Source organism: Durio zibethinus, chromosome 26 (assembly GCF_047325235.1).
Source record: "Durio zibethinus cultivar Kanyao isolate XHJ-2024 chromosome 26, ASM4732523v1, whole genome shotgun sequence".
NCBI classification, from domain to species: Eukaryota; Viridiplantae; Streptophyta; class Magnoliopsida; order Malvales; family Malvaceae; genus Durio; species Durio zibethinus.
The window spans coordinates 2,187,845-2,207,582 of NC_143187.1; the positions used below are offsets into that span (position 1 = coordinate 2,187,845).

General features: G+C 32.1%; 5 protein-coding genes across 6 annotated transcripts; 4 read left to right on the plus strand and 1 right to left on the minus strand.

Moving 5' to 3' along the window:
• The first annotated feature begins 962 nt into the window (after positions 1–962).
• On the plus strand, positions 963–3,775 carry LOC111275446 (putative polygalacturonase At3g15720). The gene is made up of 7 exons (XM_022860827.2): positions 963–1,055; positions 1,266–1,439; positions 1,943–2,150; positions 2,602–2,683; positions 3,059–3,167; positions 3,260–3,376; positions 3,460–3,775. The coding sequence occupies exons 1-7, from the start codon at positions 963–965 to the stop codon at positions 3,688–3,690; spliced, it is 1,014 nt and encodes a 337-aa protein (XP_022716562.2). The 3' UTR covers positions 3,691–3,775.
• Positions 3,776–5,416: 1,641 nt separating this feature from the next.
• LOC111275447 (putative polygalacturonase At3g15720) lies at positions 5,417–8,236 on the plus strand. The gene is made up of 9 exons (XM_089755870.1): positions 5,417–5,500; positions 5,967–6,101; positions 6,190–6,345; positions 6,605–6,628; positions 6,942–7,149; positions 7,240–7,321; positions 7,421–7,529; positions 7,726–7,875; positions 7,974–8,236. The coding sequence occupies exons 1-9, from the start codon at positions 5,417–5,419 to the stop codon at positions 8,202–8,204; spliced, it is 1,179 nt and encodes a 392-aa protein (XP_089611996.1). The 3' UTR covers positions 8,205–8,236.
• A 579-nt stretch (positions 8,237–8,815) lies between these two features.
• On the plus strand, positions 8,816–10,848 carry RBL5 (RHOMBOID-like protein 5). Its single transcript, XM_089755594.1, has 6 exons — positions 8,816–9,267; positions 9,522–9,685; positions 9,761–9,930; positions 10,042–10,301; positions 10,383–10,497; positions 10,623–10,848. The coding sequence occupies exons 1-5, from the start codon at positions 8,966–8,968 to the stop codon at positions 10,426–10,428; spliced, it is 942 nt and encodes a 313-aa protein (XP_089611720.1). The 5' UTR covers positions 8,816–8,965; the 3' UTR covers positions 10,429–10,497; positions 10,623–10,848.
• Positions 10,849–12,194: 1,346 nt separating this feature from the next.
• On the minus strand, positions 12,195–13,608 carry LOC111318540 (Putative thiol-disulfide oxidoreductase DCC). 2 transcript variants are annotated; one of them, XM_022921401.2, is made up of 5 exons: positions 13,354–13,608; positions 13,183–13,240; positions 12,911–13,018; positions 12,581–12,673; positions 12,195–12,492 (listed from the first exon to the last, which is right to left on the minus strand). In XM_022921401.2, exons 1-5 carry the CDS (start codon positions 13,529–13,531, stop codon positions 12,411–12,413), a joined length of 519 nt encoding a protein of 172 aa, XP_022777136.2. In that variant the 5' UTR covers positions 13,532–13,608; the 3' UTR covers positions 12,195–12,410. The 2 variants fall into 2 exon arrangements, with proteins under 2 accessions (XP_022777136.2, XP_022777135.2); XM_022921400.2 differs by having other exon boundaries at positions 12,911–13,021.
• A 1,068-nt stretch (positions 13,609–14,676) lies between these two features.
• Positions 14,677–19,615, plus strand: LOC111274444 (Peptidase S24/S26A/S26B/S26C family protein). The gene is made up of 8 exons (XM_022859100.2): positions 14,677–14,915; positions 15,541–15,653; positions 16,630–16,701; positions 16,830–16,865; positions 17,933–17,978; positions 18,076–18,163; positions 18,823–18,880; positions 19,336–19,615. Exons 1-8 carry the CDS (start codon positions 14,837–14,839, stop codon positions 19,384–19,386), a joined length of 543 nt encoding a protein of 180 aa, XP_022714835.1. The 5' UTR covers positions 14,677–14,836; the 3' UTR covers positions 19,387–19,615.
• The last annotated feature ends 123 nt before the right edge of the window (positions 19,616–19,738 follow it).

Sequence of the window (19,738 nt, forward strand, 5' to 3'; positions counted from 1 at the left end):
TAAATTTTGTTTTCACTATAAAAATCATAAATAGTCTTAATCGACTTACAAATTTTTTTATGTTTTTTTTTTTATTTTGATTAGCCTCTTAAACAAACAAATCTAATGGCAAAAAAGTAATTTACATTTTCCAAACATAGACTTATTTTCTCTGTCCTAAATTGAAGAGGAAAGCTTACTACTCCTTTCATCTCAATAAAATTGTCATATTTTGACTTTTATTGGTAAATATTTTGACCTTTTATTATTTTATATTAACTATTAATAAATTATAAAAAATTATATTTTAAAAACTTCGAATAAAGTGATTTTAAATATATAATTTTTGTAAAATTTAATTAATTAAAATATTAAAATAATAGAAGTCAAACTTAGATAATTTTAACAATAAAACTCAAGTGTGACAATCTAATTGGGACAAATAGAGTAACAATTTAGAAGAAAAAAAGGTTATTTAAACTTTAGCGCTCTAAAGCCTCCACCATAAACACGCAAGTCCTAAACAAAACTATATCTGATAAGAAGGAAGGAAAATAGTGGGAAGAAAGAGGAATGTGTGAAGGTTTTGAGAACGTGAGTAAACTTCCTCAATTCCTAAAGGATGTTTAAATAATAGATACAAAGGAAAGGATGAAGAAGATTTTTCAAGTTTAATCCAACTTAATTTTTTTTGTTGGTAATTTATTTATTATTTTATTCTACCTATGTCTTATGTAATATTATATACCTAAAGTTACTTAATTGTTGATAAACTTATTTTAAAACATTGTTTTTCTATTTTAAAAAGAAAAACCAATGTTTTTCTCTTCAAATGGTATACTCATCATTGGGTTTTATAAAAGTCATATGAATCTTTGGTATATCAAGTACATGTATTTGATTAACATCTTATTCGGATTGTTGCAAAATGTGCGAAGGCTTTTATGAAGGCATGGATGGCAGTTTGTAGAGCGAGATCGAACATGGCTGTCCTCTATGTGCCAAGAGGGAAGAAGTTCTTGCTCAAGCCCTCCCAATTTGGAGGTCCATGCAACTCACCTAACGTCCATTTCCTGGTATAAATCATTTATAATATTTAACAGTGAATTATATCCTTTGTTTGGCATTCAAGATTGTCCGGATTTAAATTTTAATCATTAAAATTAAAAATTTAACACTTTATTAATAGGTCATGCAGATGTTAACATGAACTATATAGCCTCTTTGAATCCTACATTTAATGCAATTGAATCAAATTTTGTTAAAGTGTTAGTAATGGATTTCAGGTTGGAGGAGAAATTGTTGGTCCAAAGAAACTATCAGATTGGAGAGGCCATGACGTTTCGAGGTGGCTCTCCTTTCGAGATGTAAATGGACTAACTGTTGATGGAGATGGCCTAATTAACGGCCAAGGAGCTATTTGGTGGAAGTCTGTGGGAGATGCGAAAGCAAGACCTTTGGTAAGTTGCATCTTTCTGTCATTAATAAATATGCACATTTTAAGAAATAGATGATGCCTTAAAACTCACTTTTTAGAATGATTCTAATATATAATTTAAACTCATAATATGCCTGAAGTTGTGTTTGATTAAAATACAATAATATCATATTACTAATTTTATTACTTTCAGGTAGAGTTGTAGTAAATTGATTAAAAAACAGTAATATTTTTATGTTTTATTCCGGCGATTTAAGTGAAAAATATAAAAAATTTTATGGATTTATAATAGAATTTGGGAAACAAAATTTTATGTGAGTGTATGAAATATGTGTATTAAATGAATATGTGTATATTTTCCTTAATGTTAGTAAAAGAACTAAAAGCATGAAACATTTGGAAGGTTAAATGGACCATTAAATGGACTGATTCATTACAAAGTTTATACGTTGAATTTTTCTATACATATATGTTCAAAAGATTTTGATGCACAATGATTTTTGGTGATGAATCTGATGATACCAGGCAGTTGGATTTTCCTCATGCAATAACCTTAAACTCAGTGGATTAACATTAATCAACAGCCCTAGAAGTCATATCGCAATAAATTCATGCACAAAGGTAACCATCACAAATCTTCGTATAATCGCCCCGGAAACAAGTCATAATACTGATGGCATTGACATCTCTTCTTCATCCAATGTTCAAATTCAAGATTGCTACATTGGAACAGGTACATTCTTGTTTAAATTTCCCTAAATCCTTATGATCTTAACTTTTTTTTTTTTAATTTGAATGAATATTTCTATTTTCTACTTTCCTCCAATTTTTTTTGTCCTTAATAAATTGTACTTTCAATGGTGTTGAGGGAAAAAAAAATTTTTTATTTCTTGGGTTTACTATATTAAAATTTTAATTTTTTAAAAAAATTGATGTTTCATGATTGTTAATTTTAAAAAGTAAAAAAAAAAAATCATGAAAACAATTTTGAAATATAGAAAATATGAGAGTATTAGGTGTTAAAAAAAAAAAAGATAGTTTTGAATCATTAATAAATATGAATAAAGAAAATGAAATGGTGGAAATTTTTATTCTCAAATTAATCCTGTAAATACTTGTTTTTTTGTTTCCTCCCTTTTTTTCTCTTTTAAATTTGGATTTAAACTTTCGTTGCGTGATTTTAGGTGATGATTGTATTGCAATTAACTCGGGCTGCAATAATATCAGCATTACTGGCGTGGTCTGTGGCCCAGGCCATGGTATAAGGTTTGTTACTAATTAATTAACCCTCTTAAAATATTTTATTTGTTTGATTTTTTTTGTTTGTTTTTGGGTGAAATTTTTTTTTATAACTTCACAAGATAAAGACAAATATATTTCATTGTAAATCTTATGAGATATACGTTACAGATTAACTTTCATTGACTATGGATAAAATAATTTTTTGTTTTGATATAGCAATAGTAATTATAAAAAAGTTTCTTAAGGATTTTTAGCCGTGTTTGTAATTTATCAATTGAATGAAATTTTCTTAAAAAAAAGAAAAAACTAGTAACTCTTAAAGCTGCCTTGGGAGGTAAAATCTCAAACATCATTTGCTAAATGAAAAAATCAATAAATTCAGTAAGGACTTCTTCTCAGTGTTGGAAGCTTAGGAAAAGACGGGGCACAGGCAGAAGTGGAAGACATACGTGTAGAACACTGTACTTTCAATGGAACCCAAAATGGAGCAAGGATCAAAACATGGCAGGTAATTAAAGATTAAGCTCAGATTTTTCCTTTTACATAATTCAATTCAATTCACATCTCATTTTCTTCGACCATGCACTTGGCTGTGTCCAGGGAGGGTCTGGATTTGCCAGGAAGATCGTGTTCGCAAATATAACTGTCATCAATGCTTATAACCCCATCATCATTGACCAGTACTATTGTTTATCCGGTAAAACCTGCCAAAGTCAGGTATGAAGTACTAGCTATCCACCTCTTTCTTCTATTGTGTTTTCTCTAATTAAGATTGGTTTTGATTCTCTGCATTGTTGTAGAAATCGGCTGTTAAGCTAAGTGGCATTTCATTCATGGGGTTTCGTGGGACATCCTTAAGCGACGATGCAATCAATCTAAGTTGCAGTAAGAGCGTTGGTTGCACCAACATTTTATTAGATCACATCAACATAACCTCAGCTGTTAGGGGCAAGATTGTTCATTCCTCTTGCATCAATGCTCATGGCAGAGACATTGATTCCATCCCCAAAGTATATTGTTTGTCACCCTGAAACAGTTTTCTATTGTATTATTGCCCGTCTACTTCTAAGATGACTCTGACATGAACCATAAAAATGTGTTAGAAATGGAACAATGAATGTTTTTGTTTTTCTTATGAATATTAATAATAGATATCCATTTTGTTTGGAATCTTTTGAATTATTTTTTAAATAATTTGAGTTGAATTACTTGACCAATTTATTTAATAAGTTTAATTTTATTTAATTTTAATTTAGATTTCAAAATTATATTTGATTTTTCTAATTCATAGTTAAATTTTATTAAGTCGGCTTAAAGCTCGATTTTGAGATCTACAATTTAATTTCATGATAAGTTTCGAAATTTGCACCCATACCAGACCTATTGTAATGGCCTGCAGCCTTTAGGCCTTAGCCTTGTAGTTAAAATGCTACTTTCATGGACTTAATCATGTGATACGGAATTAATGCAATGAAGAGAGAAGAGACGAGGGGAAATTGAAAACAGATACAGAATTGGTTTGGCTAACCAAAAATTTTGGATCATGGCGTGATAATAATCTATCATGGTATGATGTAATTCTAATTATATTATTTGTTTATATTAATAATAAAATTAAATTAAATTCACATATTACAAAGAGATTTAAATTTAAGACTTCGAGATTTCAAATAATAACAGAGTCTAAAATTTTTTTAGTGAGATTATGTTAAATATACTAAGTTATATAAAAAAACAAAAATAACAACATAACAATACTAAAACATCTAAAATTTTTATATTCAATAATAATTGTAAAATTTTACAACTACAGTTCACCAGGTTTCATAATTTGAAAATGTTATACAATAAGTTCGTTATCAATACTTGTAAACACATATTTTTAATATACACAAATAAATTATTGTTTAAATGTTGATATTTCTTTTGATTATGTAAACAAATTTTCAAAATGTTTATTACTAAAAATGTTTTCTTTCCTATGACAGAGAGGACTAATAAAATCAGTACTAATTTTAACAAAAAATAAATTGGATCAATGAAATATCTTTGAGCTTTATTTTAAACAGGCATAATTGCAAAATTGTTTTGTTTCTGTGGAGAGGCCTTATCTCCGCCTATGGTTGCAAAGGCTCCTCTTGCCATGCATTAAGCCGAAGTCTCATTTTTGGCAGTTAACTTTTTCTTTGTGATAAAGATTCAGTAGTAAAAATCATCCCTCCTTTTGTGCAAAAAAAAAAATCATAGACAAAAAAATAGAAAAAAGTAAGTAATATAGAAAGATATTCCCCCCTGATTCACCTGCAATTTTTTATTGATAAGAAACAATAGATGTTGAATTGAGAGAATCAATAGTAGGATTCCAGAAGCAATTTCAAAAAGTAAACTTCCAATTTCGAAATGATTATTATTATTATATATATAGTATTAATCATTTCGAAATGATTATTACTATATATATAATAATCATTCCGAAATTGGAATTTTAATATATATATATATATATAAAAAAGACAAGCTCCCCTACTGAGTCAAACTTGGCTAATAGCTTTCTGTGATATTCAAAATATATATAAAGAGAGAGAGAGAGAGAGAGAGAGAGAGAGAGAGAGAGAAATTTGGTTCTAATTATCAGCTAAAATGGTGAGAAACTGTGAATCTTTTCTTAATTCCTTTTTCTTTGAATTAATTATAGTAATTAAAATCAAGTTGTTGATGCAGGATTTTTTCACAATCTTGTCCATGTTATGCTTATGCATGGCTACTTTGGGTTATTCTCAAACTAATTTTGATGTAACCAGTTATGGAGCTGTTGGAGATGGTATCACAGATGATTCCCAAGTACATACCCTTTTCTTTCCCAGTTACCTGTAATATAATTATTATCTATATTATATACTACATAATTATGTATCATGTCATTTCATTAAAAGAGAAACTAACAAATCTCTTCTTAAATATAGTACTATTTTTCAAAGAATTTACATTGTTTAAGGAACCCTTTCTTGCTATTTTAATATCATAATCTCAGAAAATTCATTATATTATGTTTTATGACTATATATTCAGTTTTTTTTTAAATATCCTTTCATTAATTAAAAATTAATGTATTTAATATTTAGTATAGTAAATGTTCTTATAATTTTAATTTAGAAATATAAAAATCATGTACCAAAGTTTTTTGTGAAATTAAAAATAAATGAAGATAAGAATTCATACTAGATAATTAACATTTATTGTGTGTTAAATGGTTGGAGATTGATTATTAATTTTTTTAAAAATTAATTTATTAATCTCAAATGTAAAGGCTTTCATGATGGCATGGCAAGAGGCTTGTGGAGCTACATCGACAGGTCCTACTCTCTACATCCCAAACCAAAAAACATTCTTTTTAAACCCCATAAGGTTTGAAGGTCCTTGTAAGTCTCAAGTTCGAGTTCAGGTCAGTGATCAACGTTTTATAAACTGTTATATATTTTCATTAAATCAAATATTCGAATATATCATGTATCTATCTTGATCAAGCACAGATAATGGGTCAAATTATCGGGCCTGCCGATGCATCAGCTTGGAATGGTGAAGATGCAAAAATGTGGCTCACTTTTGCAGGTGTCAATGGGCTTCATGCATTCGGGAATGGACAACTTGATGGCCGAGGGGAAACTTGGTGGAAGTCTTGCCCAATTGTAATTAAGTTGTTACATTTACATTAATTTTATTTCCTCGATCCTTTTTTTTTAAAATTTTTTTGGTTTGCTTTAGATTCTCAGAAGGAAATTTCTGCACGTCTAATTTGGATGTAAAAAGTAAACAATATTATCGAAGAATTAAAAATGAAAATTTTAATTTTTATATCGATAACAAAATGAATGATTATTTTTATTTTGTAACAATTCAATTCAAATTTTACATGGGTAACACATCTCTCTTTGATTTTTTTTGCAGATGAATGGCTGCATGAGACCCACGGTAAGAGGAAATTTTTTTTCTTCCTAATATCTTGTCTATGTTACCGTTCATGTATAACTCTCTCTATGTATACCGGTATATACAAATATTTTTGCATTTTTTTCAATTTTTGAAAGAAAGATTCGAACCAAGTTCTACGAAGATAATATATTTTTTCCACACCATGGGTAGCTTTATTCGATCATGGTTTAGAGCAAAAAAATTATAAGTTGAAGACTCGAATTCCTTGTCTCTTTGACTGATATTGATGTATAATTGTTTAAGGCTTGTGATTAAAATGTTCATATGAAATAATCGTATTAATTATGGTTAGGCATTGGCATTCCTTGGCTGTAGCAACCTGACGGTGGATGGACTGAAATCGATCAATAGTGCACAAAATCATTTAACCATAGGAGGCTGTGAAAATGTAGTCCTCTCCAACCTCAAGTTATCTGCCCCTGATGATAGCCCTAACACCGATGGCATTAAAATTGGTAGCTCTACCAACGTTCAAGTTTTCGACAGCACAATTGGAACCGGTGAGTTCTTTTTACTTCAAATGCTTATTGATAACCAATTTCCTCCTTTTCACTCCAAAACTAAGCTCTTTTTTGGTTCATAATCAACAGGGGATGATTGCATTGCAATAATCTCAGGCAGCTCTTTTATCAACATTTCTGGGATAGCTTGTGGCCCTGGCCATGGCATAAGGTCTGTTGTTAACTTTCTCTTTGGGAATGGCCCTCAAAAAACAAAATTTTTTTGGGAGGTATGTTTTTATTAATATTGAAATGGAAGCATTCCTCACAGCATTGGAAGCTTAGGAAAAGATGTAGAGAATGCAACCGTTGAAGAAATACATATAAAAGATTGTATTCTCAACGGAACTGATAACGGAGCCAGGATTAAAACATGGCAGGTGCAAAAACAAAGCTCAAATCGTGTACTTCTTTTCATATATTATAAAGGGTTTTCGTATTTTAGGATTATTTTCACTTTTTGATAAAGATGTTAGTACTATTCTTTGAAAAAAAAATTTTCGTGAACAATTATTTTATAAAAAAGTTGTTTCATAAGTATATTTAATTTTATTCAAGGATGCTAATGTTGTGCAGGGTGGGGTTGGCTATGCTAGGAAGATCACATTTGAGAACATCCAACTCAATTCATCTCGCAACCCAATCATAATTGATCAGTTTTACTGTCCTACCGATGGATGCAAGAATCAGGTAAACCCAATTCATTGGAATTCAAATTTGACGATCTGATCAACATGCATTCTCCTAAACAAAAGTAAATTGTGTTACTAACACGTTTTTATTTGTAATTTTTCTTACAAAAAAAAATTTTTTTTTGATCGAAGAGCAAGGCTGTTGCAATAAGTGAAATTTCATTCATCGGGATTAATGGGACATCAAGCAGTGATGAGGCCATCAAATTTATGTGCAGTGAGAGCATCCCTTGCACTAATATTTTGGTACAAAATTTGAACGTAACGTCAGCTGTTGGAAACAAGACTATATTTGCCTCTTGCCTCAATGCTCGTGGAACATCTTCTAATTCTGTTCCTAGTGTTGATTGCTTGTCAAATTAAGCCCATATACATATATATATTATATGATTTGGGATTTAGGATTTAATGTTATATGTATTAGAGATCCACTTATATTAATATGAAATGTTTTACTTTTATATTGGTATAACTAGATTCCTTCTTGATTAATATTATAAATTACACATGCTTCCCTTAAAATTGATCAAAAATATATATTTAACCCTATACTTAAATTGTCACAAATATAGCTATATATGCATGCATGTCATTGGTGCAACATGCATGTGATAATTAAGGAGAACAACTCAAGAACCAAATTTTTATATAGATGAATGATATTCTCCATACAAAGGACCATATCTTCCCCATTTTTGTATTCCTATTTGTATAGTTTAGTTTGTTAAATATTACTACAATTATCTCTAAAAAATAGAAAACAGTGGGAAAAACCAGAAACATTAATAGACAAAACAAAATATCAGAAAGATAGCAATAGACAACAAAAAATTTCAAGCGAATGAGGTAACAATATTTGGCAAGACTTAAGAGCCATCAGCCTCTATGATTTGGCATGTACCAACAACCATACAATCCAAAATACACATCAAATTCCTTTACTAGAATAAGGTTGCAAAACTTTTTAGCCAACTACCAACCTAGCAAAACTCATTCCTTGCCACCCAAATCCTCTTCATTTCCTCCTTGTCTCTCCTTTTCTTGGGTGCATAATACCACCTCCCACCACCCTATCTAACGTTGGTGTTGACCGCTTTTTCGTCGACGTCTCTTCCTCAACAGCCATGGGGAAGGGGCTTCCATCACCACCTCCATCCTTCGATATCGAGACCGGAACCTACAAGCGACATCATAGGAAACGACCACCTCCTCCACCGAAGTTTTCACCTCCGGCCCCGGAACCATGGCTTGCTTGGCTCATGCCTCTCGTATTTGTGGCTAACATCGCAATGTTTGGTGTCACCTTGTACATCAATGATTGTCCAGCCACAACCGGGTCAGAGAACTGTCTTTTCTATGATTATCTAGGAAGGTTTTCGTTCCAACCTTTTGAGGATAACCCTCTTCTTGGCCCTTCATTAATCACGTAAGAATTTGCTTCTCTCATTTTTTTTTTTTTTTGTGTCGCACATTAATCCTGGTGATAACCCTTTTATGTCTTCATAAATTTTTTTTTGAACGAATTAACATTGTCCTTAAAATTCTTTGGTTTGATTCTCTCTTTGCGTTCTTCTGCTAACCATGAAATTTGAGATAAATCCAATTATCTCTTGTCCTGCACCAATGGAGTCTAAAATTAAAATTCAAGTAACCTCTTGCATGTAATTTTGGTTTTCACAGGCTGAAGAAACTAGGAGCTCTTGATTGGAAGCTAGTAGTAGAGGGCAATCAAGCATGGCGCCTTATATCCTGCATGTGGCTTCATGCTGGAGTAATCCATTTAGTAGCTAACATGATGAGCCTTTTATTCATGGGAATCCGACTCGAGCAAGAATTTGGATTCTGTAAGAACTTAATCTGTAAATATAACTACTGAGTTTTCATAAGGTAACTAATTCTCAGTTACTTGAACATTGCAGTGAGAATTGGACTCTTATATATGATTTCTGGCTTTGGTGGGAGTTTGAGGTCTGCTTTAACTCCTGGTCGGAGAGAAACCATATCTGTAGGTGCATCAGGTGCACTTTTCGGGCTGTTGGGAGCCATGCTTTCAGAGCTCATTACAAACTGGACAAGCTATAAAAACAAGGTAAACACTGTATGCTTCACAAGATTTTAACTTGTTTAAGCAAAATAAAAATCTCTAAAGACTATTTTGAGAGATTGAGCTAACAGAGGGTTCTGACTCTTGTCTATTCAGTGTGAAGCTCTGTCGACCATGTTGTTGATTATTACCCTGAATCTAGCAGTCGGATTTTTACCTCATGTGGACAATTCAGCTCATATAGGAGGATTTATCTCGGGATTTTTTGCCGGATTTATACTTCTAATGCGACCACAGTTTGGATATGTAAGCAGCAAGCACATTCCACCTGGATATGAGATGAAACATAAAATTCCAAGGCACAAATGCTACCAGTATCTGTTTTTTGTTATCGCCTTAGTCCTGTTAATTGTCGGGTAAATTACTAAAAGATCTACTGAAGATTTTGACATTGAAAGTAATCCAACTTTCAGCTAACTTTTCTGGCATTTTGGCAGATATGCAATTGGCTTAAATAGGCTATTTGCAGGTCAAACGTTTTAAAGCAAACCTCTCATGGACAAAGAGACCATTTTTGTATCAGCTCCATTGCCTTCTTTTCAAACAGCACAGGTATGATACCAGAAACTCTCCTTTCATCTGTTTTAAAGGGCAGTTTGAATGTGAACAACGGTACATTCTTATGTTCATGTTGATGCACAAATCTTCAATGCTTGTTGTTTGAACATTACTTTCAGGCTACTATCTTCCCGGTGGATCCATGTAGCAGGAGGTCAAAGAAAAACCATAGCAGAAGCCTCTATAATGCTTTTTAAACTTAATATAGCTGGATTAATAGTATATAAACGAAACACATGCGTGATGACTCTTTGTTGTATTGTGAAGAATCAAAATTAGATTACAATGATGTATAATTTACTCATTATTCACTGTTTCATTAATTCTAAAGGAAAGATTGATGTACATATTGAATTAGAGATCAGGAACTTACTTGTATAATTCTTTGCATGGAAAGGATGAAGTTCGAAATCTTTTCCACATTTTTTAAAATCTTTGCAATACATTTCCAGCAAATCCTAACCCAATTGCCTAAAGTAGTTGAGCGGTGGGAAGCTAAAGAGGACAAAAAAAATTCATGAATTCTACCTAATGATTCCAAAATTCTCAATACTCAGATACATCACAGGGTTTGTTCTAATAACAGTTGATTAAACTTCAAACTCATCCCCGCTCATGTTTAGGTAACCTTTTAAACATGATTTTCTTCTAGGATACTTTTGCATGAATTAAATTACAAGAAGCTATTTTTTCCAAAATAAATGACGAGAAAGTTGTAAAGCACTATCTCACTTCAAATCTAGTGTACAATTAATTAGACATTCAAATCAGTAAACCATTTGACTGGAAAACTTTATGTTCCTTGGCCTGTGATCTTTGTAGTCCCCATTTGTTCGGGCAGTCGGCAGTTGAAAAATGAATATGATAGGATTGATACAGAAGCAATCTAACAAGAATCATAGCTGATTCAAGCACCGTCATTTCTTTCTAGTACATCTTCAGCCAAACTGTCACGAAGTTTCAACCTTTTAATAATAAGGGGTTCTTCATTACCATCCAGGAAATGTAAGCAACTCATCAAGAACTTGACAGAAGCGAAATGTTGAGAAGAAAGGTTGCTGCAAGTGTACATAAGGTGCTCGATCTCCAAATTTTATATTTCAAATTTTTGTTTCAACGTGCCGTTAGAACTTGTAAAAATATTGAGAGGACAGGAAAGAAGATGATCAATAAGAAAACTAGCTACATTTTGGACTTCAATTTCATACCACTTCATAACAATTCAAAGAATCAAGCTTCAACATCATGCTTTAAGAAAGCAGAGTGGAGGAAAGAAGATAAATTAAGATGAAGAGAAAGCAAAAACAAAAAAAAAAAGAGGAATATCACTAAAGGCTGTGACTGTCAGGCAACAGCATAAGTGAACCATATTAAATGGTCGTATTAAAGAAGTAAGCCTCTGAAACTGCCCTCCGCATCGCAAAAAGTTTTACCGTGGCTGATCACTAGTTTAAATTGTGCTTTCTCAAGGCAAGCTCTATGTCCATCACAAGTCACATAAATAATCAAAATTCAGAAACTTGACAACAAGAAAAATGGACAAGGAAAAATCCCGTTTTAGCATTAAACAGGCCATAATTTGAACAATAAGCTTAAAGCATAGAATCTTAATGTGCTTATATTCTGTTAGAGTAATGACATCAGAAAGTATCTCTAAGGAAACAAGGCTATAAAAAATTAGATTATGCCACTGCAACTTGAAAGAGAAGTTCTATAGCCAATGAAAACATCAGGATTCATATACAGTAAGGCATATCAAATTGAGACTAAGAATTCTCGATTCATACTTAGTATCTCAAGTTATTCTGTTCTGTGAAGCAAATATCGGTTGAACAGATTAAGATCCCTCCATTTCCACTTCCCTATAAAAATTTCTTTGAAAAAGTGTACTGACCGACTATATTCCTTCATATCTCACATGAGTCTGAATAACCGAAAATTGCATATCGGTTGTTTGCAATGTTGTCATACATATAATCCCTTACGAACCTGCAACCAAAAAAAGGAAACAAAAAAATTCATGACAGAGATCCCAATTCACTACCTCCATAAGCTAAGGGAGTAACGCATAACTTACGAGGGTACAAACTGTAGAAAGAATGCAAGCTGAGGGAAAGGCAAGTCTAGGTATTCCATGATCTTCAGCACTGCTTCTGACTTAATATATGATCTGAAATCCACCATCAAATCTCTAGATCATCAGACATTTCTTAAATTAGACACGCTAGTTTTTTCTAAAAAGTTTGGCTTGAAAGTTTACAGTTTGCCAAACTCTTGTTAGATTCTCTTCTCTTATATTCTTGTTATTTCTTCGAAGTTCATACAAAACAGAGTATCAGGGAAAACTGAAAAAAAAAGCCCAGCGGCTAAAATCAAGCCAATAATCATAATTAGGAAAGAACATTACCTATCCTTTTCAACAAGAACAACACTAGAAATATCGTCAGGAGCTCTTCCGGACCTCCTCAACAGCTTCTTCCCTGCTTCACTCTGAAGAGCCTCGAACCTAATTCTCCTACTAACATTGACAGAAACAAGGAAAAAAAAAATCAATCCACAAAACATAGTTAATTAAGCAACCCATACTTGTAAAAATGTAAAAATGACATCTTCGTCCAAACGAAACAACAGTTTCTTCATAGGGGATTTCACTTTTCCTCCCAAATTTCATTTACTGACCTGTTCCGATCAACATCACGAACAAACCTCACGCCTCCATTACACAAGTTACAAACTCCTGTCCAAACAAAACAAAATTAAAAAAATTTCAAGTGAACATGTCTGAACTTAGTTAAAACTAAACAGTAAAAATGCTGTAATAAATAATAAAAAAGAGCTGTTAGTGTTGACCATCAAACAACATGATAGGCCTCGTGTCTTGGTCGAAAAAGCTGGAAGTGGCTTCGACCCAGTTCACAGTATCAGGCCGAGGTGGGGACAGAGTAGCAAAAACGGTTGAACGGTTTCTGAATTTCGCAGGAGGTGAGAAGGTTAATCGTGCGCACCCGCTGGAAAGAGGAAGCGCCATGGCAAAGAGCAGCGGCTGAAAGCTTCAGTTCCTTTTTTTTTTTTTTGGGTTTAAAAAATGGTTCAGTGGAGATTTATCTGGCTCCACGCGGAATTTTGGATACCATATAAGACCTAAAATGAATCAAGCGCGTGTCCAACTTGTAATTTAATCAAGGGTTGACATTATGGTGAAGTTGAAAACAATGATTACCGTGAGATTAAAGAATGCATCTGTAAATTAAAATTAATAACGGTGAAATGTGTTTAAATGCAAATGTATCCATCACCGTAAAATTGGATATGACATCGATTATTTTGATAAAAAGAAATAACAATTATCTTAAAAAAGAAAGAATCAAATGGATTTAATAAAAAATAAATTTTTGATAAAAAAAATTAAAGAATGAATTGTCATAATTAAAAATATACTTTTTAATTTTAATTTCAAAACAGTCGAACATCTATCAATAATCTATAAGACCAATGAATCATTGGATTTTTTTTTTCTAATGAAAAAAAATGATAAGATTAGAATAAACCAATTGTAGCATACCAATGGGATCCAAACGCCCCTTCTATACCATTGGATCCAAAAACTATCCCATTGAATCGAGTGCTGTTAGATTCAAATGGGACCTTAATTTTAAAATAATTAAATTAAAGGATATAAAATTTTTTAAATTATAATTAAAAAAATTTTAAATTTTTTATTTTTTATTATAATTAATTAGTTTTTTTGATATCATTATATTTAATTAAGTTTTTATCTGAATAAAAAATTAATATTATTAATTTTTTAATCAATTAAGATAAAATTTCATATAATATAAATAAAATAGATGAAAATTTATTATGTGATATAATTAATATATGTAAAAATTAAATTAAATAATTTTTCTTATTTTCTTTATTTTTCTTTCTAAGATTTTTTATGGATTTAATTAATTATATATCAAGAATTAATTAATTAAATTTTATCACATATTAGATTAAATCAAAATAAAAAATTAAAAAATTTAATTGATTGCAATAATATTAAAATTTTAAATAATTATTAAATTATAGTTCAAGATATATTTTTTACCTTTTAATAAAAAAATTATTTAGGAGTAATATTATTATATTAATAATAAATACAAGACATTTCTTTTATTTTAATAAATTAAGAAAAAAATCTTAGGGCAAAAGGACTAAGTGAAGCGGGGAATTAGGTAGCACCGTACTAGGGGGACTGGGGATTTTGTGTCTCATAATTTGTACCAATCGGAAGAAGAAAAACAAAGCGGAGCAGCCAGAGAAACATAAAGAGATCGAAGAAAAGAAAATGGGTTGGATCGGAGACACCGTAGACTCCATCAAATCAATCCAGATCCGCCAGCTCCTCACCCAGGCCGTTAGTCTCGGTATGTAAATGGCTTCTCTAGTATATGTTGCAGGAATGTCACAGATCTCCATGCCTTTTAACTCTAACTAAAAAGCTGTCAAATTGGTTCAGTTCGAAATGAGACAAATTTTTAATCTTTTGGGAAACCCAAGCGAAATTGTGTTACCCCTTTTTAGAATTTAAGAACATAGTTTTGATCTTTGTTTCGGATAGATCCGGAGTAGAGTATTTATTTTGTTTATGGGTTTGTTTAGTGGATCATTCGGGTTGTCTAGAAATTTACTTGAAGTTGACTCCTATTGACTTTCAATGGTAAGACAAGAAAAAGAATGTCCTTTTCTTCCTTTTGACTCATGTTGATCCCAAATGTTTTGAATTTGATTGAAGATATGAGCATAGCTATCGTGTAATTAGTTTATTTTGATTGCGGCTGAAATAAACTCTGCAAAAGTGTATGATATATCTATGCATGTCTTTTGAGTTCCTTTCAATGTTTCATAGAAGCTTTAAATTGCAAGCTTGTTGTAGGATCATGTTAGGGCATGCATGGGTTTTCAAATAAACAAATTTATTTTGAAAGGTTGTCAGTCATCAATTATTCACCCTGTGAAATTTTGATCATATAGAAAGCGGTACTGTTTCAGGTATGATTGTTACATCGGCCCTTATAATATGGAAGGCATTGATGTGTATCACTGGCAGTGAATCTCCTGTTGTTGTTGTTCTTTCAGGAAGTATGGAACCTGGCTTCAAGAGGGTAAGTCAACTTAAGAAGTGAATGCTTTGATGATTTTGGTGTGTCCAGCAATCTTAGGTGTAACCTTCTACCATTGTGCACCTTTCTTCTTCTCAAGCAAATGGGATGCGAATGGTCCTCCAGGATATTTGAAAATAGAATATAGGAATCCTCATTTCTGCCTCTGTCTTGAACAGACAACCTTTTTTTAAACTACAATTGATGTTATATTTTTCCATGTCCTAGGATTGGTTCTTTTCAAAGCTCTGTTTTCTTTCTTGTGACTTTTGAAGTTAAGCCACTGAGAGTTTGCACCCATGACATTCTTCTTTATGGTGCACTCAATCAGGAGGAAATATTTCCTTCAGATTAGCATCGCCGTTGTTCCTCTTGAGAGTTGTTATCTTGTCATTTGGAGAAGTTCAAATTATACTCTGTTATTTTAGAAAGAAACATTAGAGAGTTTGAAAATGAAGATTTTATGGTTTTGAAGTTCTAACTTTACAAATAAAGGATAGAGAGATTGCCAACTCTGCCATCTTACATCTTATAAAAGTGCTTTTTTTAGAATATACTATATGAGCTGTATATGTTATGTAACTTAAAGCTTTAACTAATAACTTGCATCACTTCTGTTTACTTAGAGCTGTTTTTCTGGAAACTGATATCAGTTTTTACCTATACTTCATTCGTCATTATCATGTCAATGTCTGTCCGCATACTGCTTTTATCTGACATGAAATTCAGGCAAACTAAAGTACTTGGTTGGTGGCAACTGCACTTTACTAGTTATTGTTAGCAATCTGCCAATAATCAAGTTCGTGTCATTTCATTTAATGAATAACTTGCTTTGGATGTGTAAAAAGATCCTAATGAAAGTTATTTTGTTATATATTCACTTCCATAAACCTACTTGACATGTTGAATCATTGTTGTTCATTTGCCCATGTGTGTAGATGTTGCTTAATTAATGAATTGAGGATTATATCATACGCAGGGGGATATTTTGTTCTTGCACATGAGTAAAGATCCTATCCGCGCTGGGGAGATTGTTGTTTTTAATGTTGATGTAAGTGCCTTTGTTTTTACATTTTATTTTTATTTGGTTCTTTATTTTTGTATTTTTTATTGTTGATGTGGCTGTTTTTGCCTTCATGCTCTTCTGCTAATTCTTTTCTTAAACTGTGAATTTCTCAGGGACGTGAAATCCCAATTGTCCATCGTGTAATTAAGGTAACATTTTAATATTTCCACTTATTTTATTGATCTTGGGCTGAGTTGTATGTATTATGACCGTAAAAAGTGATTTTCAATTGATTTTGAAGCATTGCTATTACCATCTCCATCTGGGCATTCATGCATATTAGCAACCATTGTTTTCACTTGCCATTTAGGAGCACGAAGTGAATTGATTTAATTTTCTAATTTGGTTATAAACAAATGTTTCCATGTAAGACTCAGTGTGTTAGGAACATATATTTGCTCAAGCAATTGGTACATGACCAATCAATTTATTTGTTATAGATGCTGGATGACTGATTTTTTGGTGGTAAGGATATGGCCTGAGGATAATGATTTAACAGGACATTAACAACAGGGAACTATTGGCAATGAAGCTTCTCTCTGCTTTCTAGTTGCAGCAAAAGTGTTAGAAAGATAATAATAATTTGCACTTACATATTCTTTATGCAAGTGTAAAATTGCAGCAAATGTGATGGTCAATAATTGAAAACATCATGATTTTATCATCATATTGTATCAGCACACGCAAATCTGAATTCATTGTGTTTGTTTAACTGTTATTTGTGTGTTTTGCATCTCTCAGTTTCTTTGTTTATTTCTTTGGGATTCATATCTTTTTGAACTATTCATGAGGTATATTGGTTTTTTCTTGTTTCCTTCATGGATTATACTATTTTTTCCCTCAACTCTTATGTTATCATCATGATGCAATCACTCCTAAAATTACATTTCTATGTTGCTGAATTATGTTTTCTCTAAATTGTATGGTTTGGAGATTGTGCTTGCTGTTATAGCTTGCTGCAATTATTTTCAATGCTTGCTTGTGGATGTTCACATTGGAGCTAGCTGGTCAATACAGTGATCATTCTTGATTTAGATGACCTATTCTTGGGACTCTAGTTTCTTGAAACTGTTAAATGTCTTACAAAGCTTCTATACTATCTTTAATTTGGATCTATATAAGTTGAAAAGAAGAACCCTATTTTGTTATTTGAACAGATTTATCAATGAACATGGTCCTGGCATCTGTTGAATTTTGATATTTGATATTATTGTAGGTCCATGAAAGGCAAGATACTGGAGAAGTTGATGTCCTCACCAAAGGTGACAGCTTATTTAAATAAAGATTAAAATTGTTAGAAATTGCCAGAATTGCATTGTTTGGTATTTAAATGTTTTTCCTTTATCTCTGCATTTTCAGGAGACAATAATTATGGGGATGACAGGCTTTTATATGCTCAAGGTCAGCTCTGGCTTCAACGGCACCATATCATGGGCAGAGCTGTGGGGTAAAGCCTCTAGCATTCAACCTTTTTTTTTTTTTTTTTTTTTTTTTGTGTACATGCAGTTGATGGATGATTGGTCATTCTTTGTGGTCATCTTCAAAATTCATAGCATGTCTTAAGAATTACTTACACTCATACACACATGCGTGTTATGGAGACTTTGACATCTTTGTTAATTGCTGTTACTTTTCTTTGAAAGTTGAATCTTAGTGTTTCCACGTACAATACCACCCTCGAAATTGGATACTGGAAAGTCAATTTATTAATTTTAGGAGAGGAATGTCAATTCTAGAGGAGAATTTATCCTAAGGGAAATGGCTTTCTTTTGGGGGCAAGTTAAAAATGGGGGTGGGAATTTGATTTCTCTTAAGTGTTTGGATTGGAAAGCTTGTTAACAACTAGTGATGTCAGTCCATGAAAATGATGTTTTATGCTCCAGGAAAGACTTGAACAATGTTTCAGACATAAGTTTGTACCAATTGGCTTGTTCATCCAAAGGTTTTGCTGTTGCTGTGCCTTTATATCGGTTTATGGGAGTTATGTAAAAGATCTTGCAAGCCTGAGTTTTGGTTTGAACTGCTCAATCAATCTTAAGCAAAAGGGTGATGTATCATTTAATCGAGAAAAAAAAAGAAATTTCTAATTACTTACCTTAATTGCAGGTTCTTGCCTTATGTTGGTTGGGTGACTATAGTCATGACTGAAAAGCCAATTATCAAGGTCTGTTTGCTCCTTTTTTTTTTTTCTTCTATAATTGGAAGTTTTATTTCAAAATCCAAAAGAAGCTGAGACAAGTCTGCTGCATAGAAATAGGGATTACTTGTAATAGATAGCCGACAAGCGATTTCCTAGTATGCTAAAGAAAATTCTCATATTCACAACTGGTGACTACAGTTATGTTAGGTTTACTTGTAACCTTTTTCGGGATTTCCCGTTTTGCATTCTGCATCTTTGCATTACTGTTGCATATCCAGCAACAAGAAAACAGTTCCCCCTTTCATTCATATTGCCTTGGTCTCACTTTTATAGTTTCATGTATATCAGACATTGAGGTTGTGGGGTGGCCTGTTTTACAAAGATACGGATTTTAGAAGTTCCATAACATGTGGTGCATAAATGATCATCTTATATGTCATCTTTTCCTTACAAACTTTCTTTTTGTTTGTTCATTGCAGTATATTCTTATCGGGGCATTGGGATTGCTTGTTATAACTTCCAAAGACTGACAGCTGAAGCAAATTCAAGGTTTGGCCAAACTCCAAGCAGATCCTTCTATAAGACTAAAATTGCCAACTGCTTCTACCCTCTCCTTTGTATTGGTCATTCCTGGCTTTTGTATACTGAGAACGGAATACTTGGTTATGATTTGATAATTTAAGGCCAGAAAGAATTGTAGTGAAGCAGGCATCAGCAACTCTGGTTTTACTTTCTATTTATAGATGGGATTTTTAGCTACCGCTACCTTGTCTCTGACCGAATTAAAGATTGATCTGATCTTAGCTACGAACCTTTTTTTTTTTTTGACAAACATCATCGAACAACCAAAATTAAGAATTCAAGTAGCTAAGGTGCTGAAAT

What these genes read in the sequence shown, in the direction of transcription:
- RBL5 (XM_089755594.1), top strand. Translation starts at nt 8,966, where the DNA reads ATGGGGAAGGGGCTTCCATCACCACCTCCATCCTTCGATATCGAGACC. An exon ending in CTTGGCCCTTCATTAATCAC is followed by an intron (nt 9,268 to 9,521) that starts GTAAGAATTTGC and finishes TGGTTTTCACAG; the next exon opens with GCTGAAGAAACTAGGAGCTC. An exon ending in TTAGTCCTGTTAATTGTCGG is followed by an intron (nt 10,302 to 10,382) that starts GTAAATTACTAA and finishes GCATTTTGGCAG; the next exon opens with ATATGCAATTGGCTTAAATA.
- LOC111275447 (XM_089755870.1), top strand. Translation starts at nt 5,417, where the DNA reads ATGGCTACTTTGGGTTATTCTCAAACTAATTTTGATGTAACCAGTTAT. An exon ending in GTATCACAGATGATTCCCAA is followed by an intron (nt 5,501 to 5,966) that starts GTACATACCCTT and finishes TCAAATGTAAAG; the next exon opens with GCTTTCATGATGGCATGGCA. An exon ending in GGCCCTGGCCATGGCATAAG is followed by an intron (nt 7,322 to 7,420) that starts GTCTGTTGTTAA and finishes CATTCCTCACAG; the next exon opens with CATTGGAAGCTTAGGAAAAG.
- LOC111274444 (XM_022859100.2), top strand. Translation starts at nt 14,837, where the DNA reads ATGGGTTGGATCGGAGACACCGTAGACTCCATCAAATCAATCCAGATC. An exon ending in TTGTCCATCGTGTAATTAAG is followed by an intron (nt 16,866 to 17,932) that starts GTAACATTTTAA and finishes ATATTATTGTAG; the next exon opens with GTCCATGAAAGGCAAGATAC. An exon ending in AGTTGATGTCCTCACCAAAG is followed by an intron (nt 17,979 to 18,075) that starts GTGACAGCTTAT and finishes CTGCATTTTCAG; the next exon opens with GAGACAATAATTATGGGGAT.
- LOC111275446 (XM_022860827.2), top strand. Translation starts at nt 963, where the DNA reads ATGGCTGTCCTCTATGTGCCAAGAGGGAAGAAGTTCTTGCTCAAGCCC. An exon ending in CACCTAACGTCCATTTCCTG is followed by an intron (nt 1,056 to 1,265) that starts GTATAAATCATT and finishes AATGGATTTCAG; the next exon opens with GTTGGAGGAGAAATTGTTGG. An exon ending in GGCCCAGGCCATGGTATAAG is followed by an intron (nt 2,684 to 3,058) that starts GTTTGTTACTAA and finishes ACTTCTTCTCAG; the next exon opens with TGTTGGAAGCTTAGGAAAAG.
- LOC111318540 (XM_022921400.2), bottom strand. Translation starts at nt 13,531, where the DNA reads ATGGCGCTTCCTCTTTCCAGCGGGTGCGCACGATTAACCTTCTCACCT. An exon ending in GCCTATCATGTTGTTTGATG is followed by an intron (nt 13,241 to 13,353) that starts GTCAACACTAAC and finishes TTGTTTGGACAG; the next exon opens with GAGTTTGTAACTTGTGTAAT. An exon ending in CGTGATGTTGATCGGAACAG is followed by an intron (nt 13,022 to 13,182) that starts GTCAGTAAATGA and finishes TGTCAATGTTAG; the next exon opens with TAGGAGAATTAGGTTCGAGG.